This window comes from Fistularia commersonii, chromosome 25 (genome assembly GCF_037954325.1).
Source record: "Fistularia commersonii isolate RoL2024-O1a breed Wild chromosome 25, RoL_Fcom_v1.0, whole genome shotgun sequence".
NCBI classification, from domain to species: domain Eukaryota; kingdom Metazoa; phylum Chordata; class Actinopteri; order Syngnathiformes; family Fistulariidae; genus Fistularia; species Fistularia commersonii.
The window spans coordinates 8,733,211-8,757,582 of NC_141308.1; the positions used below are offsets into that span (position 1 = coordinate 8,733,211).

At 40.8% G+C, this 24,372-nt stretch overlaps 3 protein-coding genes and 4 non-coding genes across 9 annotated transcripts; 6 read left to right on the plus strand and 1 right to left on the minus strand.

The window, feature by feature from the left end:
* The first annotated feature begins 267 nt into the window (after nt 1-267).
* Nucleotides 268-2,181, plus strand: setd9 (SET domain containing 9). Its single transcript, XM_086172462.1, has one exon. It carries the CDS (start codon nt 301-303, stop codon nt 1,159-1,161), a length of 861 nt encoding a protein of 286 aa, XP_086028588.1. The 5' UTR covers nt 268-300; the 3' UTR covers nt 1,162-2,181.
* Nucleotides 2,182-5,341: 3,160 nt separating this feature from the next.
* On the plus strand, nt 5,342-9,967 carry eif4a2 (eukaryotic translation initiation factor 4A2). The gene is made up of 11 exons (XM_086172442.1): nt 5,342-5,437; nt 6,296-6,353; nt 6,439-6,571; nt 6,795-6,934; nt 7,314-7,482; nt 7,682-7,791; nt 8,116-8,259; nt 8,609-8,746; nt 8,837-8,926; nt 9,053-9,132; nt 9,209-9,967. Exons 1-11 carry the CDS (start codon nt 5,409-5,411, stop codon nt 9,351-9,353), a joined length of 1,236 nt encoding a protein of 411 aa, XP_086028568.1. The 5' UTR covers nt 5,342-5,408; the 3' UTR covers nt 9,354-9,967.
* On the plus strand, nt 6,636-6,708 carry LOC147219138 (small nucleolar RNA SNORD2). Its single transcript, XR_015108759.1, has one exon. It is a non-coding gene; the product is annotated as a small nucleolar RNA SNORD2 (small nucleolar RNA).
* Nucleotides 7,158-7,232, plus strand: LOC147219139 (small nucleolar RNA SNORD2). The gene has a single exon (XR_015108758.1). It is a non-coding gene; the product is annotated as a small nucleolar RNA SNORD2 (small nucleolar RNA).
* Nucleotides 7,849-8,029, plus strand: LOC147219140 (small nucleolar RNA SNORA81). Its single transcript, XR_015108762.1, has one exon. It is a non-coding gene; the product is annotated as a small nucleolar RNA SNORA81 (small nucleolar RNA).
* Nucleotides 8,306-8,489, plus strand: LOC147219141 (small nucleolar RNA SNORA81). Its single transcript, XR_015108761.1, has one exon. It is a non-coding gene; the product is annotated as a small nucleolar RNA SNORA81 (small nucleolar RNA).
* Nucleotides 9,968-12,768: 2,801 nt separating the features above from the next.
* On the minus strand, nt 12,769-21,843 carry LOC147219142 (lactosylceramide 1,3-N-acetyl-beta-D-glucosaminyltransferase A-like). Of its 3 annotated transcripts, none has more exons than XM_086172445.1 (3): nt 21,672-21,843; nt 21,484-21,531; nt 12,769-15,315 (listed from the first exon to the last, which is right to left on the minus strand). In XM_086172445.1, the coding sequence occupies exon 3, from the start codon at nt 15,040-15,042 to the stop codon at nt 13,870-13,872; it is 1,173 nt and encodes a 390-aa protein (XP_086028571.1). In that variant the 5' UTR covers nt 15,043-15,315; nt 21,484-21,531; nt 21,672-21,843; the 3' UTR covers nt 12,769-13,869. The 3 variants fall into 3 exon arrangements, with proteins under 3 accessions (XP_086028571.1, XP_086028570.1, XP_086028569.1); XM_086172444.1 differs by adding an exon at nt 17,231-17,346 and having other exon boundaries at nt 21,484-21,843; XM_086172443.1 differs by lacking the exons at nt 21,484-21,531; nt 21,672-21,843 and adding an exon at nt 17,231-17,474.
* Nucleotides 21,844-24,372: the final 2,529 nt, after the last annotated feature.

Genomic DNA, 24,372 nt, shown 5'->3' on the forward strand with positions numbered 1-24,372 from the left:
TTTTAGGAGAAACGAAAAGATAATTCCGGGTAAAAACATTCTTTCAAAATAAAAGTAAAGAGGCGGTAGCAACCTATTAATGTCTCGCGTTATACGTTTCCTGGTGACGTAATTCCCCATATTTAGATTGAAATAGTCTTTAATTCCAAGTTTATTTTATCAAGTGTAGATACATTGGCTGCAAGACTGGGGATGTTTATAGTTGTGCTATTAATTTTAAAATACCATGGCGGAAGTGGACGTGGATTTCGCAAAAATACTACAATTCTGTAATAGTGAAGCTATCTGTCATTTCTCTGAATGTTGAGAAACGCTCTGGAAAGATTCCTGCTCGAATGGAAATCGTACCGACACCGATTCGTGCCGTGGATTGTACTTAACATTTCTAAAAATGAGAAAACTCTTCGGCAAGTGGACGAGCACTCCCGGGACAAGCTAGTCTCAGACGAGGAAGTTTCAGGGAGCCTGCTGAAGCTCTTCGAAGCCCTTCACAGAGATCAGGAGGGGAGTTATGTGGACCTATCACTTCACAGATCACACCTTATTTCACCGGTTACAGGTGACCATGGCCAGTGTGGAGGTAGGTCAGCGTGTAGACTGGACACCATGTTGCAGACCCTGGGATTCTGTATTGACCGGAAGCCCAGCACACTGCCTTTTGCAGGAACAGGGGTTTTTGTCACCAGGGGGCTCGTACCCAAGGGCACCACCGTTGCCATGTATCCTGGCACAATCTACCAAGCCTACGAGCCTATTCTTCTTCAGTCCATCAGGAACCCCTTTGTCTTCAGATGCATTGACGGCGTTTTGGTCGATGGAAATGACAAAGGTATCTCCAAGATGGTGTACAAGTCGTGCAGCGGGAGGGACAGAATGGGGCCTTTCACGATGAGTGACACCAGCTGGCTGACAGACAGTCCCCAAAACCCACTGGCTGTGGGTCAATATGTCAACAACTGCACCAACGAGTGGCCCGCCAATGTGTGTTACCAGGAGTATGACGTCCCAAAGAAGTTTCCCATGGAGCTGTGGCAGTTTATTCCTAATGTTGTCTACAGCCGAGACACACAGAGGCCTCTCCGCTGTGTTGTCCTGGTGTCCCTAAGAGACATTACTGCTGGAGAGGAGCTCTTCTCCAACTACTACACTATTGTCCATTAAACTGCAACTCCACGTTGACGAACTGCGCAGACCTAGATTGAGAAACAAACTTTTTCTCAATTAGCATTTAAAGAAATACCATCTATACCATCACCTGCCTTTCCACTGTAAACTGCAAGTGGCATTTTGATTAAATTGCCTTATATAATTTTAATATATTATGGCTAACACTGGTTGAGAGATAATTCCAAATCGTATTGAAGGACAATATTATTGAACAACGGTCACTTGATATATATTCTTTCAAATTAAATTCACTGATCTATTAAATTAAATTCATTCACCCAATGACATCTGTGGTTGAGGATAAGCAGCACAGGCAATGAATGATCTGATACATTATATTGTCGACATACAGACCAGGACTATTGTCTAGTATATATATATATATATATTTTTTTTTTTTTTTATTTCAACCCCCCCCTAAATAAAATTATAAAATTCATTTGCTTTTTCACATCAGTAAATTGCCTTGATTTCTTGCCTTTCAATAATCCATAACAAGATCTACAAGGATCACAGACTAAGAAACTTGGTGAGAGAAAAAATAGCGACAAATAATTTGTAAATCAAGATAAGTGAAGCGAAAAATTTATAGAAATTTAGCTTAGGCTAGAGATAAATGACCTCAAAAATCAATAATACATCAATATAAACAACAAAAAATGGCCGAAGGATCATACCAAAGAAAGTACCATGGGTCAGATCTCTGATGCTTCATCCAATGTGATTTTTGTAAAAAAGGGGCTCATTAATATGATTTAGATTGTTCTTTATTGCTAAGCCCTGTTCTGTACATAGTAAGAGAAATAGATAATAATTATTCAGGTCAGGTCTATTTGTTCTGTGAAAGGGCAGTCCGCCATGCAGAATCACACCAAGACAGGAATAAATGAATCAAGTCCTTTGCTTGAGTGGTAATTGCGATACTGAAATACAAAATTACTCCCTGGCTAGGACTGTGAACTTAAAGCTAACCCATGTTTCAGTGTGATATATGAAAAGACTCACAGGTCAATGTAATCACAATATATTAACTGAATAAAGAAAGAAAACAAGCTTTCATTTACCCTGTCATGCATGTGAATTTGGAAAAGATGTATCCCTTACAATTTCTTCAAAATATCAAATTCCTGTGCAAAATTCAAAAAGGTCCTTTACGTTCCCCCCTTTTAATGCACACCAATGAACCTTAGAATCTAATTAGGTAAAAAGTGACTATACCCGAGATTGTCTTTACTCATCCTTGAAGGGACATTTGTTACAACAGGTGCAGTGTATGCCGATAAACGGGACAAAATAGTACAATTAGAAAGGTGGAAAACAAAACACTTTTCATAAGGTCAAGAATATTTGAGTAAGATCATCACACAGAATGAAACTTAGTGTAATCTGGATAATGGAAAAATCCACCAAGCTATGGAAGTTATCAGGAACAGGAAATACAGCCTGAGGACGGCACTGGCCAGTGTCTCCCCAGGCCAGCCTCTGGGGGGCACGGAGCAGTGTCTCCCTGAGCCGGTCCTAAGCCCGAATAAATGCACAAGGTTGCGTCAGGAAGGGCATCCAGCATAAAACGTTTGCCAAAACCAAACATGCGAATCAACTATAATAATCAGATCATACTAGATCGGTCGAGGACCGGGTTAACAACAACCGCCATTGGTACCAGTGACCTACAGGGTAGGAAATTGGGCTACTGTAGGTCAAAGAAGGAAAGGAGGAAGGCGTGTTCGGATTGTGATGGTGCCTATTTTTAATAATAAGGGGGAAGTGCAGAATTGTGGCAACTATAGTGGGATAAAGTTGGTGTGCCATACAATGACGTTATGGGAAAGAGTAGTGGAAACTAGACTGAGAGCAGAAGTCAGCATTTGTGAACAGCAGGATGGCTTCATGCCTAGAAGGAGTACTACAGATGCAGTATTTGGTTTGAGAATGCTAATAGAGAAGTACAGAGAAGGCCAGAGGGAGCTGCATTGTGTTTTTGTAGACCAAGAAAAAACAAATGACAGGGTGCCAAGAGAGGAGCTCTGGAATTGTATGAGGAAGTCTGGAGTGGCAGAGAAGTATGTTAGATTGGTGCAGGACATGTATGCTAGCTCTGAGACAGTGGTGAGGTGTGCTGTAGGGGTAACAGAGAAGATCAAGGTGGAGTAGGGACTTCATCAGGGATCAGCTCTGAGCCCCTTCTTGTTTGCAGTGGTGATGGACAGGCTGACAGATGAGGTTAGACAGGAATCTCCATGGACCATCATGTTTGCAGATGACATTGTGATCTGTAGTGAGAGCAGAGAACAGGTAGAGGAAAATCTAGGGAGGTGGGGGTATGCTCTGGAAAGGAGAGGAGTAAAAGTTAGTCGCAGCAAGACAAAATATATGTGTGTGAATGAGAGGAACTCGGGTGGAACGTTGAGGCTACAGGGAGTGTAGATCAAGAAGTTGGAGGATTTCAGGTACTTTGGCTCAACAGTCCAGAGCAACAGAGTGTGTGGTTGGAGCAGGTTGGAATGGGTGGAGAAAAGTGTCAGGGTTACGATGTGATAGAAGACTATCAGCCAGAATGAAAGGATGGGTGCACAAGACAATGGTGAGACCAGCAATGCTGTATGGCCTAGAGACCGTTACAATGACCAAAAGACAGCAGGCAGAACTAGAGGTTGCAGAGATGAAGATGTTGAGGTTCTCTTTGGGAGTGACCAGGATGGATAGGATCAGGAATGAGTCTATCAGAGGAACAGCACGTTAGATGTTTTTGAGAGAAGGTCAGAGAAGCCAGATGGACAGATGGAGATGGTTCGGTCATGTACAGAGGAGGGATAGTGAATATATTGGTAGACGGATGCTTGACATGGACATAGTGAGAGAGGATATGAAGGTAGTTGGAGTGAGAGAGGAGGATACAGAGAATAGGGTTAGATAAAGATGGTTGACTCGCTGTGGCGACCCTGATGGGAAAAGCCGAAAGAAGAAGAATCTATGGGAACAGGAATAATTTTGCTTGAAATATAAACAAAAAAAATGACTGTGAAAATGGATAATGAAAGACAAAAAGAAATAATTTCACAGCAGTGAAATTACTAAATAAGACTTATGGAGCAAATGATTATTTCAGTAAGAAATCAGCATGTATTCCTTGAAGAGAATAATTCAGACTGAGGATAATACAGAACCCTTTGTTCTGAATACAAAGGCTTCTGTTGACAGGAATAAACAGCTCTCTTCCGTTTTGGATGAGACAGTTTAATTGGTTTAATAATCAGTATAGGTAATGAATGAATGTATATTATTCATAGCAATTTATATCACAATACAGGACACTTTTACACTTCTATCCATTACAACTAAGATTAAAAGTAATAACATTGTCCTGCCATAGAGTAATATTACAAGGTAATAAACTGAATTATCATGTCAAAATGTTCACATTTGGATAAAAGTTTAGATAGACAGCATGTACAATAAAGATGTGATGAATTATGCGGTATAAAGTGGTGATAATAATGGGAACGATAAGATTATGATCATTTTGACCGATGGGGGGATAATCTGTGATGCTTAGCACACATGTTACAAAATGTTTTCAGTGCAACAGGAATCATTGCAGGGAAGAAATGTAAGCAAAAATATTTCCTTTGTTTACGCACACAATCAATGAGGGGCACATACAATACCAGATGACTGCGGGGAATGGCTCTACCACAGTAAATGCAGTGAAACCCTCGATGCCTTTTCCTTTTTTCCTGTTGTGTAAACGCTCCGTAGCCTCCCCTGTTATTAACCCCGATATTTTAGAAATGTTCACAATTTGAAAAAGACAAACTTCAATGTGTGGATGGTGCTCTGAGTGCATTTCAGGTCCTATTTTCCTTTGCCATCACAGTGGTCGGCCTGGTGGCCTCGAACAAACCCTGACAATATGTTGCGCAACCTTGTCAGGATGAGGTTTGATCCATCCGATTCGCCATAGCGACCGAAGCACATTTTATTAGGGTGAAATCTTTCCGCTAAAAAATATAGTCCCCAACATTTTTCTACATTTTTTTTCACCATAAAAGAGTATATCTGCATTTTGTAGGAATTAAAATAAAGTTAATGTGTGCAGAACAGTCATCCCGTTAACAGAAGCAGTTTTGCCTACGACATTTAGTATTACGTTGATCAATGAAAGTAGTCCGGCTGCATATAGCCAGTTGACATCGACATCGGCGATCTTTCCAGTCGCATGCTGAAGTTGGAAACGGACCATGTCTAGCGATTCTGCTGATTACAACAGGTAAACGAGTATTGTTTGGGTTTCTTTTTACAGTGTTGTATGACTTGGTGTCTAGAAGTCTACAATTTTAGAGTTTACTACGTATGAAGTCGAATTGGTCATTATTATCTACCAAGGCCCTAGGCTCAAGAAAGACCTGATACCGAACGTTAGCTTTTTTACCGTTAGCGCTCGTGCCGCAGTTTCAACTAGCCATTTTCGTTAGTTCGAAACGAGCGTGGTTTCCTTCATTAATATACAGTTACATGGGGATTGACTGGTTATAATAACGTTTGCGGAAGGTTACCAGTGGTTGTTGAGATATAAACGTGTCATTAGACTGCTTCGCACATCGGCCTAAATATCTGGCATCGGGAGCCAACGTTGCCAGAGGAGGCCCGACTGTCCGACATGTTGGCTAACCACGAGCGAAGCAGAGCTCCATATTGCAGAATCCCAAATGTGAACGGATTTCTACCCCTGAGTTGAACGTCCAACCTGATGGGATATATCATTGCGTTGTTACACAATCGTCACATTTTCACGTGTCTCTTAAGTCTTATTCTCGCGTGGAATCCGACACGTGCACTCGCCGAAACCTCGCACAGCGTAACCAGATATTCAGGGCGTCGCCCCCCCCCCCGCCGAATTCGGCGGACTACACCTCTGACGCAGCTCCCCCCGCTCTGCCTCAATGTAGCATTTGGTCCCCAATTCGGACTGAATTTGTGTGCAGATCTCGCTCAACGTTCTTGACACGACTCCTCATGTGGCCAGAGTATATTTCCTCACTGCTTAGAGGTCTGCGCATCGGCCTTAACACCCCATTGTTCAACAGAATTGTAAATTTAATAATGAATGTATTTGGATCTCCGACAGCTCAAAAGACAGAGACCATGGGGGGCCTGATGGAATGGAGCCTGATGGTGTCATTGAGGTAAAGAAATTATACTTGTAAACCGACAAGTACCTCACAGTGAAAGGGTTGATTAAATTCACATAACTGTTAAAACACATTTCAGAGCAACTGGAATGAGATTACAGACAACTTCGATGATATGAACCTGAAGGAGACCCTTCTCAGGGGAATTTACGCATATGGTTTTGAGAAGCCCTCTGCCATTCAACAGAGGGCGATTATTCCATGCATCAAAGGTACGTATATACCAAACTGGCTTAAAACTGATTAGCCAGACAGGTACAATTTGTATATATTGTGGAGTGAAATGATGTCTTACCATCTTTCGGGACTTACTCGATACTGGGGATATTTATTTCAACACTGATCACTCAACAAAAAGAGATTTTCCCCCGCTTAGAGAACAGTGGGCCGGTCTTGTGTTTTTTTCCCTCATTATTTTTCTCCTATTCCCTTCAGGCTTTGATGTCATTGCCCAAGCCCAGTCTGGCACTGGCAAGACAGCCACATTTGCCATCTCTATCTTGCAGCAGCTGGACATAGAGCAGAAGGAGACTCAGGCTCTGGTGTTGGCTCCTACCAGAGAGCTGGCTCAGCAGGTATGCTGTTCTGAGGTCATGAATACCTCAACAGTGTCTCAGACCTAGGCAGCCTATTGAGGACACTGATTCAAATACAAAGGTACCACTATTTAAAAACTTGTCAAAATTTTCTAAAGATATCCTAAGACTGATGTAGTCTTTATCCATGGCTGCATTGGTCTACAAGGTTATCCTGCTCCGCTGATTTCAGTGTGCTTGAAGTAACATGTTGTGGAAAACTGAGTGATATGATGGTATACCATCTTTCGGGACTGACTCATGAGATGGAGAGTTCCTACTTTCATACTGATCACTTTGAAGTCAACTTTCATCAATGTCCACCAATGCTGTCTTTCCTGCATTATGTTTGACTTTTTGCTCTGCAATCTTTCAATAGATCCAGAAGGTAATTCTGGCGCTTGGGGATTACATGGGCGCAGCCTGTCATGCCTGTATTGGAGGGACCAATCTTCGTAGCGAGATACAGAAGCTTCAGGCCGAGGCCCCTCATATAGTCGTGGGCACCCCTGGTCGTGTGTTTGACATGCTGAACAGGAGACATCTGTGTAAGTATTCCTGCTTTTTATTCAGCAGGAAGCATCTAATCAGTTGAACGCCTGTTTGCGAAGTTTCTCAGCCATCCGACCCATGGCACTCAGTAGCTGAAATTGGTTAATCTCATTAAATCAACCAATTCTAGCTACCACAGTAAGAATTTTCAACAAACCGTTTTCTCCTGCAGACCTTGTTTATTTATGTTCACAGCACCAAAATGGATCAAGATGTTTGTTCTGGATGAAGCTGATGAGATGTTGAGTCGAGGTTTCAAAGATCAGATCTATGAAATCTTCCAGAAACTGAGCACAAACATTCAGGTATATATCTCAGTGGCTTTTCTGTCCTCAGGACTTCATTTTAATGTTAATCAAATTCTCTTCTGTATTAACAGAAGTCTGCTATAATTGTGTGATTCAGATTTATTTGTTTCATGCAATAATGCTAGCAGAGTATTGGGCAGAAGGAGATAATCGCTCACTGTGCTGGAAACGAGATGTGGTCGAACCTCTTTCTTAATGTTCGTTGGCCCCACTCTCAAGGCTCAGTGCCACACACAAATTTGTAAAGATATACATAAAAACGCTTTCTTGTTCTATTTCTGAAATTGTGAATTTTGTGGCACTTTAATGTGACTATTTCAGGTTGTGCTGCTCTCTGCCACCATGCCGTCTGATGTTCTGGAGGTGACAAAGAAGTTCATGCGAGATCCCATTCGCATCTTGGTCAAAAAAGAAGAGCTTACCCTCGAGGGTATCAAGCAGTTCTACATTAATGTGGAGCGAGAGGCGAGTACACTTTGTTTTAGTGTGCTAAAGGTTTTAGTGTGAATATACCTTCTCTCTAAAGCACCCTGCTGAAACTGCAGGAGCCAAGCCTCACAGGTTTAGCTCATGTGGGTATGTTAGTATGGGTACACCAGGGAAGAAGACTAAAGACACAGTCTCTGAAATGAGTCTAGGAGGGACCTCTTTCTTAATGTCCAGTTTCCTTTGTCTCAAGATTCTGTGTGACATGTCAACAGCTAATTTTCACGGTTATTGTCACCACATGTTATGAATCAGAAATTCCAGATGACTGTTCATTGACTTAACCTGGATTTTTTTTTTGTCTTTGTTCTCCCTCATGTCTTGTCAGGAGTGGAAGCTTGACACTCTGTGTGATCTGTACGAAACCCTGACGATCACCCAGGCTGTTATCTTCTTAAACACTAGGAGAAAAGTCGACTGGTTGACTGAAAAAATGCATGCAAGAGACTTCACAGTCTCTGCTCTGGTAGGGTTTGTTTTGTTTTGCCCAAAGTGATTATGTAAACAAATTAACTATTTGAATTAAGTATTCAATTAATTTCCTCTCCATCCACAGCATGGTGATATGGACCAGAAAGAGCGCGATGTGATCATGAGAGAGTTTAGGTCTGGCTCAAGCAGGGTGTTGATCACTACTGATTTGCTGGTAAGTGGGTTTCAGTCTAGCATGAGAAATGAAATCATACAGCCACTTAATGAACTTATATAATACATTTAACATTTAGGGTCTTGCAACGTGGACCTGAATGTGTAATTGCTTTATTTTCTCCAGGCACGTGGGATTGATGTTCAGCAGGTTTCCCTGGTCATTAATTACGACCTCCCTACAAACCGAGAGAACTACATTCATAGGTAAATTGAATCCCTCAGTGTGCTAAATACACACGAGTATCCTTCTTGAATCTTAACAGTGGTCATCTTCTATCAGAATCGGCCGTGGTGGTCGTTTTGGCAGAAAAGGAGTTGCTATCAACTTTGTCACAGAAGAGGACAAGCGGATTCTTCGGGACATCGAGACGTTTTACAATACGACGGTGGACGAGATGCCTATGAATGTGGCTGACCTGATTTGAGTCCTGAGATTTTTTTTACGCAGTGATAGCGATTGTCCACTTGCATTGTGCTTATTATTCGGGGAGGGGGAGGGGGGGTTCTCAATGCTAAACCTTGGATCCGAGTTTTGGTATGTTGTAAAAGCGAGGTGAACTCTATGGTGGTCCCTCTTGGACAGTTGTAGATTCTAACCTCGACAGCTGGCTGGTTGGAGCTACAAAGCCATGGGGTCTGTAAACATTTCGGTCTTTATCAGGTATTTTTTTTCATGTTCGATTAAAATGCGTATATTCGATGTTCTCTACCATTTAGTAACTTACTTGTGGACTAAAAGGTATAAGTGCTGTATAAAGTCTGCAAATTATGTTATGCTAACATATGTGCGATGTATTTTAGGCCTGCTTGTTAGAGGCACTTGTCATGGTATGCTGTAGATTCACTTACTTTTTGTTATCATATGTGAATGTGTTTATTTAAATGTATATTTTTTATCCCATTTGCTCAGAATTCCTCACTGGTTGGCCATAGTTAACCGACATGTGGTTTTACCCTTACCAGAGTATTATTGCCATTTACACAGTTCCAATTTCCCATTTCCTTTTCCCTCTAATAAATTGAGATTGCTGTAAGGTAATTGTGTTGTTCATTTACACTCCCCCACCCTGCCGTCCACTCATGAGACTGGGTACGAACAGAGCTGATAATTGAACCGATATGGCTACACGAGACAGCAGGGAATGGATAAAGCTGGAAGAAATGCAGCACTGCCCCCCACTGTTGGAGGTGATGTACAGCCTGAATTGAACTGGGGATCCAGGGTGTGGCTCAGTGGCATATATCGATACTGGAGGGAAATGATTTAAAACCAAATAGCTGGACTTAGAAATATGTGTGTTTGTGAGAGATTCATGATTATTGAATAATAGTCCTCGCAAAGCGCCTTCTACCAAAAACCACCCTTTTGCTCCGCGGCCTGAGACAATTTTTATGCTTAGAGGTCTATTTACATTTGTGTCTCGATTTCATCCTAATGGTTGGAAAGGCAGTGCCTGCGGTGAGGCTGCCTTATCAGTGGCCACTCCATCAAGGCACTTGGCTACTGTTAGCCCATTTCAGCCCAATTATCGTTATTGGCAACTGGTGTTTGTTTTCATTACACTTACATGTGAAAATGTATCTGCCAATTTACACTGAGCAAATATCAGTAACGTCCCAATTTTGATTATTTACCTTGTAAAACTTTAACTCTGAAATACAGGGTTTAATTTATTTTTACAACAAAAGTGTGAAATGAATTTTCATCAATGTTTCGATTAATAGTTTTGTGTCATTAAGTGCCAACGACACAAGGGCCCATATCAAGTCAAGTCTCACTTTGTTTCAATGGTGCAGTTCCACGGAGTGATTCTGGACAAGTCTAGGTTGCAGAGGAATATCACCTGCTGGGGTGCAAATGTTAGTGGAACAAGGCTGCTGTTATGGGCTGCTCCACAGGGACTTTAGCGTTGAAAAAGTATTAACATGGCATTTTGTAGATTGATAACCTCCCACTGTTGTCGGAAGAGTTGAAGGAGGGCCCCCCATTCTCCAACCAGAACAGTCAACTTCCCCCGGGCAAAGAAAACAAGGTCCATCAAGACTGTACTGATGGGTGAAATTTGCACAGATCATCCTACCTGGACTTTATGAACTATAACATTGTGATCCAGATGTATAGAACATCCCTTAAGCTCATTGACCTGTTGTTGATGTATATGTTTATATTCGACTGTAATCCATATATATTACATTGACGTCAACTTTTTGGTTGTAATAGGAAAGAAATTAGATGCCATGGGCTTTCTAAACAGTGGCCATGGTTTCTAATTCTCTCCGTGATTACCTTCGAGAACATGCCTTTGCCAAGCCTCCAAAACCGTGCCATGTGTTTCCTGAATTAATATTCTAAGCAGATCTTTTCCCTGACCGTCTAAGCCATTTCATCCTCACCAGAGGATAATCTGTCTGATTAATAGCCCTCGGCCAGAGAAGAGGTGATTATTATCATTTAGCTTCCACCTAAACCCCCGGTGTCTTGCTAAACAAATCTAATGCTGCTCTCTATTTGATCATATGGAACCCCCGTAATTCATGAGTAATGCAAGAACTTTTACGGCCTATATTTAATATCGGCTGGATGTTTATGGACATCATCATATTCAGGCGAAAGAAAGGAGTCACACATGAATACTGTTCATGTGACCTGTAGATGGTGGTCATGGCAATAAGTCCCCGACTCATTAAACAACAGCCTTTACCCTTCCTGACTCTGCCCCCCCCAAAACATGGTGGCGCTTTAAAGAATATGTCCCGTATCAAAGTAAATGCCTTTCCAATTATTCTTACCTATGCATTTATATTTTCACAGGGGAAAAGTCACTCACTGGTTTCAGTGGACAGATATAGGCAGCTGGTCATGTTTTTAAAACCGGCTAAAAAGTCGGTATGAATTATTCACCCTCGTGCGTTACCCTGGAAACAGAGCATCTGTCGGAGAACAGCTAATCCAGATGAGGTGCCATAAATAAACATCGAGTTTTCACAATGACTTGAAGTGAAGTGAAAAAATACAGCTACCCCCCTTGTAGCACTCCAGTATAAGAGTTTTCAAACAATTTAGGTCTGAAGCACCTTAAATGAAAATATCACAAGGCTCATCAGACCGCCATTATCACTTAAGGAATTTCTGAAAATGTCTCCCCCCGCTTAGAAAGGACAGAGATGTACGTTTTATATAGTTTGTTCCAAATGGTTTTTCTAGTTTTATGATATTCTCATGATTGAATTCCTCATATGAGGATAATCAGTTCATTTATGTGATTTCTGTGCCTGTGAATGTTATTGGTTTGAGCATTTGAACAGAGGAGCAGTTACGTCTGTAATGACACCGTGAGCAATTTGCCATATGACCTCAGAGAATACTCATGACTTTCTGCTGTTCTGGTTCATCGTGTCACATGGTCAATTCTTAACACAAAATCCTATTGAGCTCCAGTAGACACACTCTGGCAATTCATTCACCTAAAGTAAGATAAAGATGAGTGTGGGTGTGATATTATCTTTCATGGATAAAGAATGCTCACACTCTTATGTTGTTTGTGCATCACCTGCGTTGTCTCTGCTGCTCGGCAACAAAAGCTTTTCAAACACGAGCGTCCACAGAACTGTGCAGATGCAGTTGTTTGTTTCCTGCATGAATGGGTTGGAGTGTGATGTGTGACAATTTCGGCCGCTTTGTGGTACGACCTTTGTCTAGTGACGGGCAATGACAAAGATTGTTTTTTTTCACAGAGGTGATTTGACACTTACAGCATAAACACGGAGGAAAAAAGATGTTGCTCTGTCATTGAAATCTGCTAAAAATGAACAAATCAGAATGAAAATGTTGCGTGCAAATAAAACATTTTATTGTGCGTAACTCAGTATGTAACAATATTGATAACATTTTCATGCTTTAAGCAGAAAAATACATGTATTTATTTTATCATCAGAAAGTGGGGGTATATTTTAAGATGCAAAAAAAAACTGTATGAAACTGCGAAGGATGTTCCTTTTCCCAGTGTTTGGTTACGAGGATCTGAGAAGACGTGAACATATCTATTTTGAAATCAGACAGCGAGAAGAGCTATTCAGCTGAGCCAGTGAAAACTTTTAGCAGCTCCAAAGTTTCGTAACCGCCATGTTTCCTGTCTGTCAATCGGGCAGACAGGCAAAAAAAGGGAGGGAAAAAAACGTTATAAAGAAATTCCACGAAACCATTACACCACAGGAGTGGACATTTTTATTTCATTAAAAACACATTTTCTTCCGTTACATTAAAAAAGATCAGTCTTGTGAAAAAATGAAACTATTTAGATCCCATATTTGGTTGCCCATTGTTACCATCCTCCTATCATGGTTGTCTGTACAGGAAATCTTTGTAAAGCCTTTTCAATTACACGTCTACTCTACAGTTTACTTCACCGTGTGAAATTTTACACTTCGTAACGTCTTTGACAGTTTGTAGATCTGAAACGCGACTGACCTACAGTAGATTAGTAATCAAACAAAAAAAGGAACAAAATTATGTTCCCTCATGATGTAGGCCAAATGATATTTTTAAACAAATACTTGCCAGCAAAAGACAGCATCCATATTTTGGAACACGGGATGAAGCATGAATGGTTTTGAACGGATCGTTTTCGGCACCTCTTTTCTATCGTTGAATAAATACAATGCGAGGAGCGGAAACTTTGGTGTGGTGTTGGTGCGACGACCAAGATGAGTTTCAATTCAACACATTCTGCCGTCTTTACTTAGTCCATATGATTAAATCATGAAATGCCCGCAGCCGGAGGTGAGTTATGTGTCGTGTGGGTCGGTGGTTTGCTTGTACACCCAACATACTCCCTTGGCGTTTTCACACACATGGGTTTGTCTGAGGTAATATTCATAACGGTGATCCTCACTTCATTGCGTCCGGTGACAAACTCTTTCTCTTACATGCACTAACAAACCTTAGTAATAATACAAAAAGGCTGCTTTGCAGGGGTATGTGTTGAAATAGTACGGTTGACACAGGAAAGCCACCTTCACCGCTATGCAGTACAGTCTGCCCAGGAGTCCAGAGGTGCTCTGTTTCACCTGCGGGTGCGTCGCTGCCTTCCACAGGTCGTAGATGTCGTCCACGTGTCCGTGCGATGTCATCATCTGGTCGTAGATGCACAGGTGGTAGGGAGCCTTGCCCTCCCCTGAGAAATAGACATGTTCCTGTGGCGACACACCCACCGCATTGGCACAGATACCCATGAACACATCATCTATGTACAGCGAGGCGTTTAGAGTCAGCGTGGCTTGGTAGATTTTGTCCGCTACGTCTCTGGAGACGACGTACCCGGCGCCGGCTGTGTAGTCGGGGTAAGACATCCACTGGTACATTTCAAACGAAACGTAATACTTGCTGTCCTTGCTTCGGATGGGCGGCGCGCCTCTGTGCACTCGACCGATCCAGAAGTCGGTGACGCCTTTGCCGCTCATGTCCTGCAGGTACATCACCAGGTTGGGCATGTGTACGAAGATGTCGTCGTCGGCCGTCATGAGGAAGCGGGCGTGAGCGCAGTTGCTGTGCATCCAGTGGAACTGCATTATCAGCTTTAGGGTGAGGTTGTGGAAGGAGTCTAAAAAGTCCTGTTGGATCAAATCGCCGTGGAGACGGTCCTCTCGGATGAGCTGCTCTTGAGAGCCGACCCTGATCCTCTTACTCCAGAATGGCTCAGCCTTATTGCTGTGAGGGGCTCCTAAGGCGAACACAACCTTTACTGTCACTCCCAGCGTGGATTGGATGTAGGTCTCGTTGCCCCAGGTGGATCTGATGGCGTTACGCCTCTCGGTGTTCTCCGGGGACGTCTTGACAATGAGGAGCAGCAGAATGTTCTGGTTGGCGCATTTATCCGGGTGGTCAAGCAGGTAGCGAAAGTTACTGAAGCTCTGAGCCTGCTCACGTGGGATGGTGAGACTCTTGTTCAAGTAGGAGAAGCGGTTGACCAGGTAGCGGTAGGAGTAGGATTTGACATGGTTCACTAGACTGTTGTCCAGCTGCTCCCAGCAAACCATCACCACTGACAGCACCAGGCAGGTGGTCATCAGCTGGACACACTGGCATTTTCGTATCCGCCGGAAATTCACGAACATCCTGGAATGTTGTCAGCCGGTGGCGGTGGTCCCTGTCTGACTGGTGGCGGCGGCGAAGCAGCTGATGTTCGAGGAGGAGGCCTGATGGTCGGGGTTGTGGTGGTTGAGAGAGTTTGTCCAACGCCTCAGTGTAGCACTTGGTGAGTCTTCCATCCTAGGCTTTCCGCATTCAGCAGGAGGCAGAGGAGGCGGCAGGATTCACTGGAAAAGTCCGCACGTCACACAATCACTCAGACACTTGCACTCTGTCGGCAGCCGGTCGGTCATCTTCATCTGGGGAAAGAGAGCAGGTGAGAGGTGACTCGGTTTGCTCGTGACAGTGATGACACACGAACGTGAGGCAGCTTGAAAGCGCCACTTCTCTTAAAATCTGTGTCTCAATGGGGAAGCGAAGCTGGACGTGCTTGTGCGCATCTGAATTTCGTCTATGAGAGTGTAAGCATATTATCACGCACTGACCGGAGAGATAAAGTGCTACAGCTAATAAATGCAGCAAATTTTTTCGGTTTGTTTTTTGTCAGTATGACAAAAGCTTTTTGTGTGTCTAGTGGTTGTTTGGTGTTTATCTGGAACAGTAGTAGCCTTAGCTGAAAAGTCAAAAGTTAGTGGGTGGGGTTTGGGGCTGGAGTTTGGGGTGGGTGGGTGGGTGAGGGGGGGTTACTGAATGCAAAACGCCAACACAGCAAATGTTGGAATACAAGCTTGTCCATAATAGAGGGGTTTAAGTTGCAGACCATCTGAAATCGCTGAGAGTCATGGAAAGCATTCGGACACAATGGTCAGTGTCAGAATAGCTCTGCAGCACAATGCGGGACGAGAATAGCCTGCTTCCGCCCGGGCCTGGGCTAAATCCAAGAGGGGATCATGATGGGCCCGGGGCCTGGGACTCCCACAGCACCCCGAGAGCTTTTTAAACATCACTGGTTGGTCTGTGCCTAATGGGGTCAGTAGCTGAGAATGGTTCTCCTCACAGACAATACCTTCTGATGAGAAACTCAACTTCACCTCTGCTTCACATCCGCTCTCTCACAAATCATTAAGCAGTTCACCTCTGCTATGTGACATGTCAAAACAAAGCTTCTCGATGACACAAGCACGTATGTCTGACCAAAATCCGCATAACGTGAATACGAGGAACCGGTGGTGACAGCATCATGGAGGAGATTGACAGATTTTGGATTTAGCGTATTTTTCTAAATACTCTCATTATTCCTTGTCAGAATCAGTCCAGAAACTGTGGCGGTCTTATACTTAAATGACACGGGAGAGCAAGATCTTCGTGTTTCTACGATCAACTCACCGGCAATCGTAACGTTTCTTCCCGTTGACCAGTTAAGATAACGCCTAAACGTGGCACAGCTGTACTCAGTAGCGGCGGTCGCTTATAAGAAAGTCAACAGATGAAATATGAATGACCAACCTGGACTAGAGTCGAATTTGAGTAGGTTTAAATATTCTATATATTTAAAAAGTTCCTTCCATGATAATACAAAATGCTGTCCAGATTCACGGTGGGTGTCGTGATGTTTCTGGAATAAGTTGTGACCTTAAAAGTGACAACAAACTAGCAGGGACTCAGGTCTGCAATGTTATCGTCCAGAAATGAATAAGAATAAGAATGAGAACAACTTTATTTATCCCAAAGGAAATGGTTGAATTGTGGATGCAAAGACGAAGACAAATGGAACCGTGCTATTAATTTTTATCAAAAATCTGTGTATTTCATGGGATTATTTCTCTGAAGCGCACTTTCAATTGCCGCTTTCATGAAGTTGGGTACAAATAAAGCTGTCTTGTCTGGCCTATTTTGCTTTCCTTATTTTTCACCCCTTGGGCTCTTTCTAGAAGTACTAATATTAAAAAAGAACAACTTTCTGTCGTTAAACAGTCGCTATCTTCATCTCAGGATGTTGTCACCATCACGTCTGGTGCCGGTGCTATTTATCGTGCGCTGAGCAAACCATAGACACACAAATGCTGCCTGTGCAGGGCTACAAACACAAGCCTTCAAGTGTTGATCCCGAATCTAAAACCCCGCACCATGAACGTAAAGCATGCCACCGCCATATTTCGAGAGCCACCATTCGTATAAATAGATCTTTTAACAGAGACGGGGGTTGGGAAGGTTGGGGGGGGTGTACCATTTCAAAAATGGTATACCATTTCACAAATGAGCACTAGCACTCACCCAGCAAATTAAAACTTGTGTGTGTGAATCCCATATGGAAAAGAAGCAAGTCTTCTTTGCCTTCAGATTCTTCTATTCTTCTGCACAGATTCTCCTCTTGTCTCCAGGTTGTTTCCCTTCAGGTGACAGGAGGTGAAAGGCTTGTCAGAAAGGCATCGGTCCCAGGGAATCAAAACCTCGGTCAGTGCGTTGCTGTGGGAGCGTTTTATCTGACCCGTCCTCTGCCCTGAGTCTGTTGAGCACAAGTTGCCTCTCAATGTGCTGGATGCTTTGCTTCCTCCCTCCCTCCCTCCCTCTGTGTGTGTGTGTGTGTGTTTGTATTGTATCCGTGTGTGTGTGTGTGTGTGTGTGTGTGTGCAGGAGTGTGACATCACAACTTCCTCTTTAGTAATGAAGCGGAGAGCTTTCAGATACTCTTATTTCTTGGCCCCGCCACCCGGCCAAGCCTTTAACTATTATCCTTTTGGGCCAAGACATTTCTCATGTGAACCATAATATCAAAGCTTCCCCTTGTAAAGAAAAGCGTCTGACAATAAATCAAAGAAAAAGACAACTTGATAGAGAACTATGACAGGAAGCAGTATTTCAACTTCCCAAGTGTATATCACTGCTGACTATATTTAAAACGGCTTCTTGAATACTAAACATAGACATCTACCGGCTGGCGATACTACACAAACATACCTCTCATTTTATCTCCAATAACATGAATGGAAAACATTTTTCTGAGTTGTGAGGAATTCTGACTGAACACACAGAATGGGGCAGAGAGATGATTTCAGAGCTGATTTGTACATACAGTTAAATCCAACAGTATTAAGAGGGTCATGACAAGGACAGTTGAAAGATTAAGCCATTGTACTGTCCTACGCTATTTATAGTCTGTTTATTCTGATATAAACAGTATTTTTTCATACCCTAAATACAAATGTTGAGAAATATACATTTGTTTTCACATTTCATAATCATATTTATTCAACATGTACACCTTTTCTCCGACCGTACACATAAGAGTAACTATATAGTAACCAGTTATAAATCTATTTTCCTTGATTATTGAGCTACAACGGCTCTGTCTTGTTAAGCTTAAATACAATCTATTTAATGATTAATTTTATACTGTATAGATAATTAAATTGTTAAATAAATAAATGATTTTCAGCCAAGACTTTTAAGAGCTGCAAAATGCGTGCTTGTTACTGACCAACAAACTATTTAGAAATATATTACAATGCAGTAGGATGATTAAGGCATGCGCTGATGGTTAGCGAGTTTGTTGATTAATATTTTAGAAATAGTTAATGATAATTAAAGTTCTGATGGATACGAAGCATTATGAAGCTGTTTGCTTAGTTTTCTTGGACCTTATTACAAGCAAGGACTATCTATGCCTTATGAAGCAAATGAGAATTAAGGTGTGGCTATTCTTAAATACTAAAAATCACAGTAAATAACTGACAAGAGAAAGGAAAGACAGAATTTACTGGCTAAAATATGTATTAGATATAGTTATGAAATGATAGAAATTATACTGTGTAAGATAAAAGGAATTGAAATAAACTAGCAGGTCATATCTTAGATTTTTTATCTAGTTTTCTAAATGCACCACCACAGTATTTCCTCTCCAACTTATCATGCTGCTCAGTGCGTTTAACATCAGGAAACCGTTTTTTTGCATCACTTCCTGTTACTATTTTATTTTGATTTGCACTGACCTTTTGCTATATAATGCCTTGCCTCTGACAATTCAAAATTGGATATTAGAAAGACAAATATTGAAGGTATTGCAGTGTGCACACATTGCATACAACAACCAATCTTGGTATCTTATCTTATCTTATCTTATCTTATCTTATCTTATCTTATCTTATCTTATCTTATCTTATTACAAGTGTGATGGGATCGAAGTTTCTACAGTTTCACTCTTGTACACACTGCTGCATGTTTTATAATATTTGTTGCTGAGTAATTATTGTGAAAAACTTAATATAGAAAAGGAAATAACACAGAAAAGAAGAATACAATATTTCTTTGTAATATTTACATTATAGTTTCTAAAGACTTCTCAAAAAATAATTTGGTTACTGTTGCAGCACTTATTTTGATGATAATGTATTTTATATTTACCTATAAACTGTCCAAATCTGTCCTGGATTTTAACTATTCAATAATGAAAAAAGGAAATGTCACAAGAACACTGAATATGATTTGTGATTCAGCAATTTGATAAAAAAGGCTTGGCATGGATGATACTGGACAAGTAAATGTGGGCCCAATTCTTGGCATTGCATTGATGCAAAAAATGAAATACACACCACGACTATCACCCTCAAACCTCCAAACCGTCGGCACCAACTTCTCAACATCTGTTCCACATTGGGACACACACTGTGTCAAATCATGTAAACTTTCTCTTTGTTTTGCGCTGCTACCCTGAAATCTTTGCAGAAAAGGGCCTGTGATATCACAAAGCGGGCGGTGATGTCATGGCGCACACACTGTTGCAGATACTGTACAGTTTTAAACAGCAGCTTGTATTCAGAAAGCTGAATCGTCCCCTCTCTAAAACTCTATTTAGTATTGTTTCTTCGTTTCTAAAAAGACAGACCTTCAACATTTGTAAAATGGCGGTGATGTAACATGGCGATTCTGTTATCCCCATGGAAGATGGCCATCGATGTAAAATGAGTTATTCTGTAAAAAGGTGGCCGGAACAACCCTTCACAGCTAACCTCTGTCCTCCTTCAGTTTATATCACTTTAAAATACCGTTTATCAAGTCTAGCTGTTTGTAGTGAACACAATATGCGTTTCATTCTCTCAGATCTGTCTCCGACCTGCAGGATATGTCTGACTGTTTCTTTCTCCCACCTGATTGATCTCATCTCAGTGATCGTGGTCTGGTTTTTCACCTACGTAATTCTTGCGCGTTAAAGCATCCTGCTTCTCTGCTCGAGCCTCAGTGCGATGGATTACCCATATTATTGTCACCCTCATTAGTCTGTTACTATAATGTCTCTGCTTTTTTTTTTTCTTCTGTTACTCTTCCCTGGACTGGATGCAGATATCCAGACTCCAAATCCCTTCCTCATCTGAACTACAACTTCAGATCCACCTATGGACTTTCCTCTCTGACACTGCTAATCTTATATTGACATCATATGGATAAATTTTACTTTCTCTGTTTTTATCTCCAATGATGTCACAATGTGCTGGAAACACTACCACAGTTACATTTTCCCCTATTGAACAACATTTGAATTGGCAAACAACAACTCCTAGAGCAGAACCTCATGTTCCCTCCAGGGTCCCATCTCAATGCTCGTAATATTTCAAATGCATGGGCACACACACGCCCGCACAAACGCACATACACACACACACACAGATGATCATCCGCTTTTAAGTGATTGATAGTGTTTACAAAAAGCTGCAGCCCCAGTGTTGCCATTTGAGGATCAATAAGGTTAAGTTCACTGTCTTCCTGCCTACCCGCTTAATAGCTGTAACACACACAGTCAGATCTTCATACCTTCTATGAACAGGGTCTGTAACCTGTACATTAATCTTCTAAAATTCTTAAACTCCTGGTCACGGGACGCACGCCTGCTGTTTCTCATACACTCCTAAATCTTTTGAAATTTGACCTGCTGTTCTGCTCTAAACTCGATCGGTACGGTTGGAGAGCCTTCTTGGCCGAACTGGTATTTTTTTCATGCAGAGACTTGCCACCCTTTGCCGTCGTCCCAGCCTCAGTCACATGTCATCGGCTTGGACTTAGGGAGTGTGCACATCAGGGCGCGTCTTCAGATTATTATTGTTATTATTATTATTATTATCGTCAGATTATTTTTAACGCTTCTCGGCAGCAGGTGTGCCGGCAGAGAATCCAGAAACAATACCTCCGTGGCCTCCTCTTGATCCGACCAAGTCCACATATTTCGACCGTACAGGACCAAGTTGAGCATCCCCTTATATATCAGCTGTATATTTAACACCCTCAAGAAATTAAAAACTATAGATATTCTTTCTTGATTTCATTTTTTATGAGATGAGATGAGATGAGAACAACTTTATGAATCCCGAAGGAAATTGTACCAGAGTTTCAAGTAAAAAACATAACAGTAATAGATAATAGCAGGGAGGAAGGAAGAATAAGAAATATAATGAAATATGAAATATGAATTGTCTTAACTAAAATTAAGTTTTCTTGAAAAGATTGTACAAACATACTGAATAGTTGATTGAACTTACCATACTCCCCTGAGGAGTTCTGCATGTCCGGTTGATGAATCCCACCATCTATTTGTGCAAATAGTTTTTCTCCATTAATGAAAACAGTAATCCGTTACCTCACAGACCCCTTAAGAAGCCCCTCCCTCGGCATCATGTCATCTTCCTTTGCAGATCATAGTCACTGCAACCACTCGCTCTTTTCTGACCTGAGCTTTGCTGACTTTATTCCCGAGACACATCATCAATGCCGCTCCTTCCCTTCCTCCTTTATCCAATGAGCACATTAATCTTTCATTCACCATTTGCTTCCATTAATTTACAATATGAGATGTTGAGGCACTCATCCTGCAATTTCCAGTCCTGTTTCCATCTTCTTGTGCCTCCTTGCATTGCTGCTCTTTGCAGCAGCATTCTAGCATTTTTCTCTCCCCGCTATCAATGATATATCAGTATAACAGCTTCTCTGGACTTCCCACAGGCGGATGTTTGATTGTGCAATATCATATTTTATTCTTTATCACTCAGGTAGGAGCTGCATGAGTTCTGTTATCAGCTGAGTCATACCTTCTCTCCAGTGCCATATTTTTAAACCTCATCTTGAATGTTAAATCACATTTTCACAGCTTCTCGGCACTTAACAGGCTGCTAAGACACCTGTTTCTTTTTTTATTCCTCGCCTTTTGAAAGAAATAATGAAGGATTTTGATCAATTCTGTTTTTCTTTGAATCATTTGTATACTTCAATTTTTTGTAAAAAAAAAAAAAAAAAAGAACACTTCAGATAAGAACACTTTTAACCATTTTAATCATTTCACAATTATTTGAGTCAATTTTGTTCTATTTTACTCAGATTTTGACCAAAAAATTTGAGGGTAAATTAAATATAAAACACTTTGGTGGAATTCCCAGTTAATAACACATTTTCTGGAATAAATGTTTGAAACTACTTAATGTCTATGACCAGTCTATGACACGAGGAAATGTGGACGAGCACCACTGCTGTCCCAGCTAATGTGGATCTAACAAACAGGTACTCCATGTCCACCCCTCCTCCAAAACATGATTCAAAAACAGAAACCACATGTTGTGGCTTGCTCTGAGTGCTTTTCTAGCCATGTTCTCAAAGGAAACATTAAAGACTTCCTTTTTAGATTTTTTTCTTGCACATTATTTGGCTGCTATGGTAGATATTAGATTTTATGCTTTTTAAAATGTTTAAAAGTGTTATATATAAATTTTTCATTTTGGATATTTTTTTCAAATTAGAAATACACAATAATAAATTATATTAATCCGTATGATTAATTAAGTATGATTATGTACAAATGAAACAAAAACTTTGAAGGACTTAAAAGCCGGTGTATCATGTCAGTTATTTAAACTGCTGTTTGAAAGAAGCCTTCACACATGAATGTTTGAAATCCAATCTAATTAATTACTTTGCAAGTCATAGATCAGCACTAAATCAGTAACCTTAGACTACATGAAGGACACACACATACAGACACACACATACACATATACACATAAATAAAGGTGTTCATTCATTTCACAAACGTAGTAATACCAGCGGACACAAGTGAAACTAAATCAAGAGCTAAATCTCTCTCTATACAGTATATTTATAAATATGAATGGAAAGAACACACACACACACACACACACACACATGCACACGTACACACGCACACACGCATATACACATAATTTGAAAGAACACTGTTTATCTCTGACAAAAATGAAATAAAACTAACCACATTTGACTGGTGTATAAAGTGACATGAAAGTACTTAAAGTATATGTACCTCAATGTACATAAAGCACTTGAATTAATGACTTAATTTCCATCAATGTTCAATAGCCTGTATATCACAAATAAAAGTGTTGCTTTTTGAAATAAAATAAACATGATTTGTACTTGAATGCAATAAATAAACTTTAGTCCGTCAATAAACAGATACCCTACAAATTCTATATTACAACATTATAGAGTATTTCCATGGGTTCCTGCCAAGTATACTAAAGGTAATATTTAGTTAAAATGTGTCTATCACTGTTCTAGATGCTAGTCAGTATTTCTCATTCTTTACTTATTATTTGGACTTTTATTGCTGCAATACAAGAAAGGTGGAAATGAGCTTAATATGTGGGGCCTCCGGTAAACAATATCAACATATATATATATGTATATGCCGATATTGTTCTCAACAAAAATGACTGAGAACTTTAACTACTAATTCTTACTGAAACATTTTGAGCTTAAGAATCAAGCAAGATTAAAAAAACAAAAACAAACAAAAAAATATATATAACATGTGCACTTGTTGTAGGTTTTGGCTTTAATGTCCCCAGTAGTTAAGTAACATTTCAGTTATTGCTATATATTTGTATGCATTGAGCTAAACTATTCAAACTATATTCAACTAAAATAAAATCAAGTGCTTTTATTGAATAGATAGGGAGGCAATTTAAAGGGTTGGTATTGTTTTAATTCAGGCCAGTTATTGTCCATCATGTGCAGCATGTGTGTTTGTATGTGTGATAAACAGAACTAAATCTTAATACCTCATTGATTGATTAATGAATTGTGATCAGTCGTCGTTAGGACGACAGTGACAGCTATACTCAACCAAAAACATATTTTGCCTTTTAAAGTCCTAAGTCAATAGGCTTTGGGGTCTTAAGATGTATTATTCCACATACCCAAGGGCAAAAAAGGACAACATTGTCCAACCTTTACATTTACAACATTGATTTTTTTTTTCTCCTTTGCAGTATTTGACGGTTTAAAAAGAAAAAAAAAAAAACTGAGTTGCTTGAACTCCACTCATGGTTGGTTGCCAAGTGCTGTAACTCATAACACCCGGGCTTAACCGTTGCCGCAAGCAATTAACCCTTTAAGGTTTT

Bases quoted from the DNA above. Each gene is read 5' to 3' on its own strand.
- setd9 (XM_086172462.1), top strand. From the start codon at position 301: ATGTTGAGAAACGCTCTGGAAAGATTCCTGCTCGAATGGAAATCGTAC.
- eif4a2 (XM_086172442.1), top strand. From the start codon at position 5,409: ATGTCTAGCGATTCTGCTGATTACAACAG. The intron at 6,354-6,438 runs GTAAAGAAATTA...AACACATTTCAG, and splicing joins AGCCTGATGGTGTCATTGAG to AGCAACTGGAATGAGATTAC. The intron at 6,935-7,313 runs GTATGCTGTTCT...ATCTTTCAATAG, and splicing joins CCAGAGAGCTGGCTCAGCAG to ATCCAGAAGGTAATTCTGGC.
- LOC147219142 (XM_086172445.1), bottom strand. From the start codon at position 15,042: ATGTTCGTGAATTTCCGGCGGATACGAAAATGCCAGTGTGTCCAGCTG.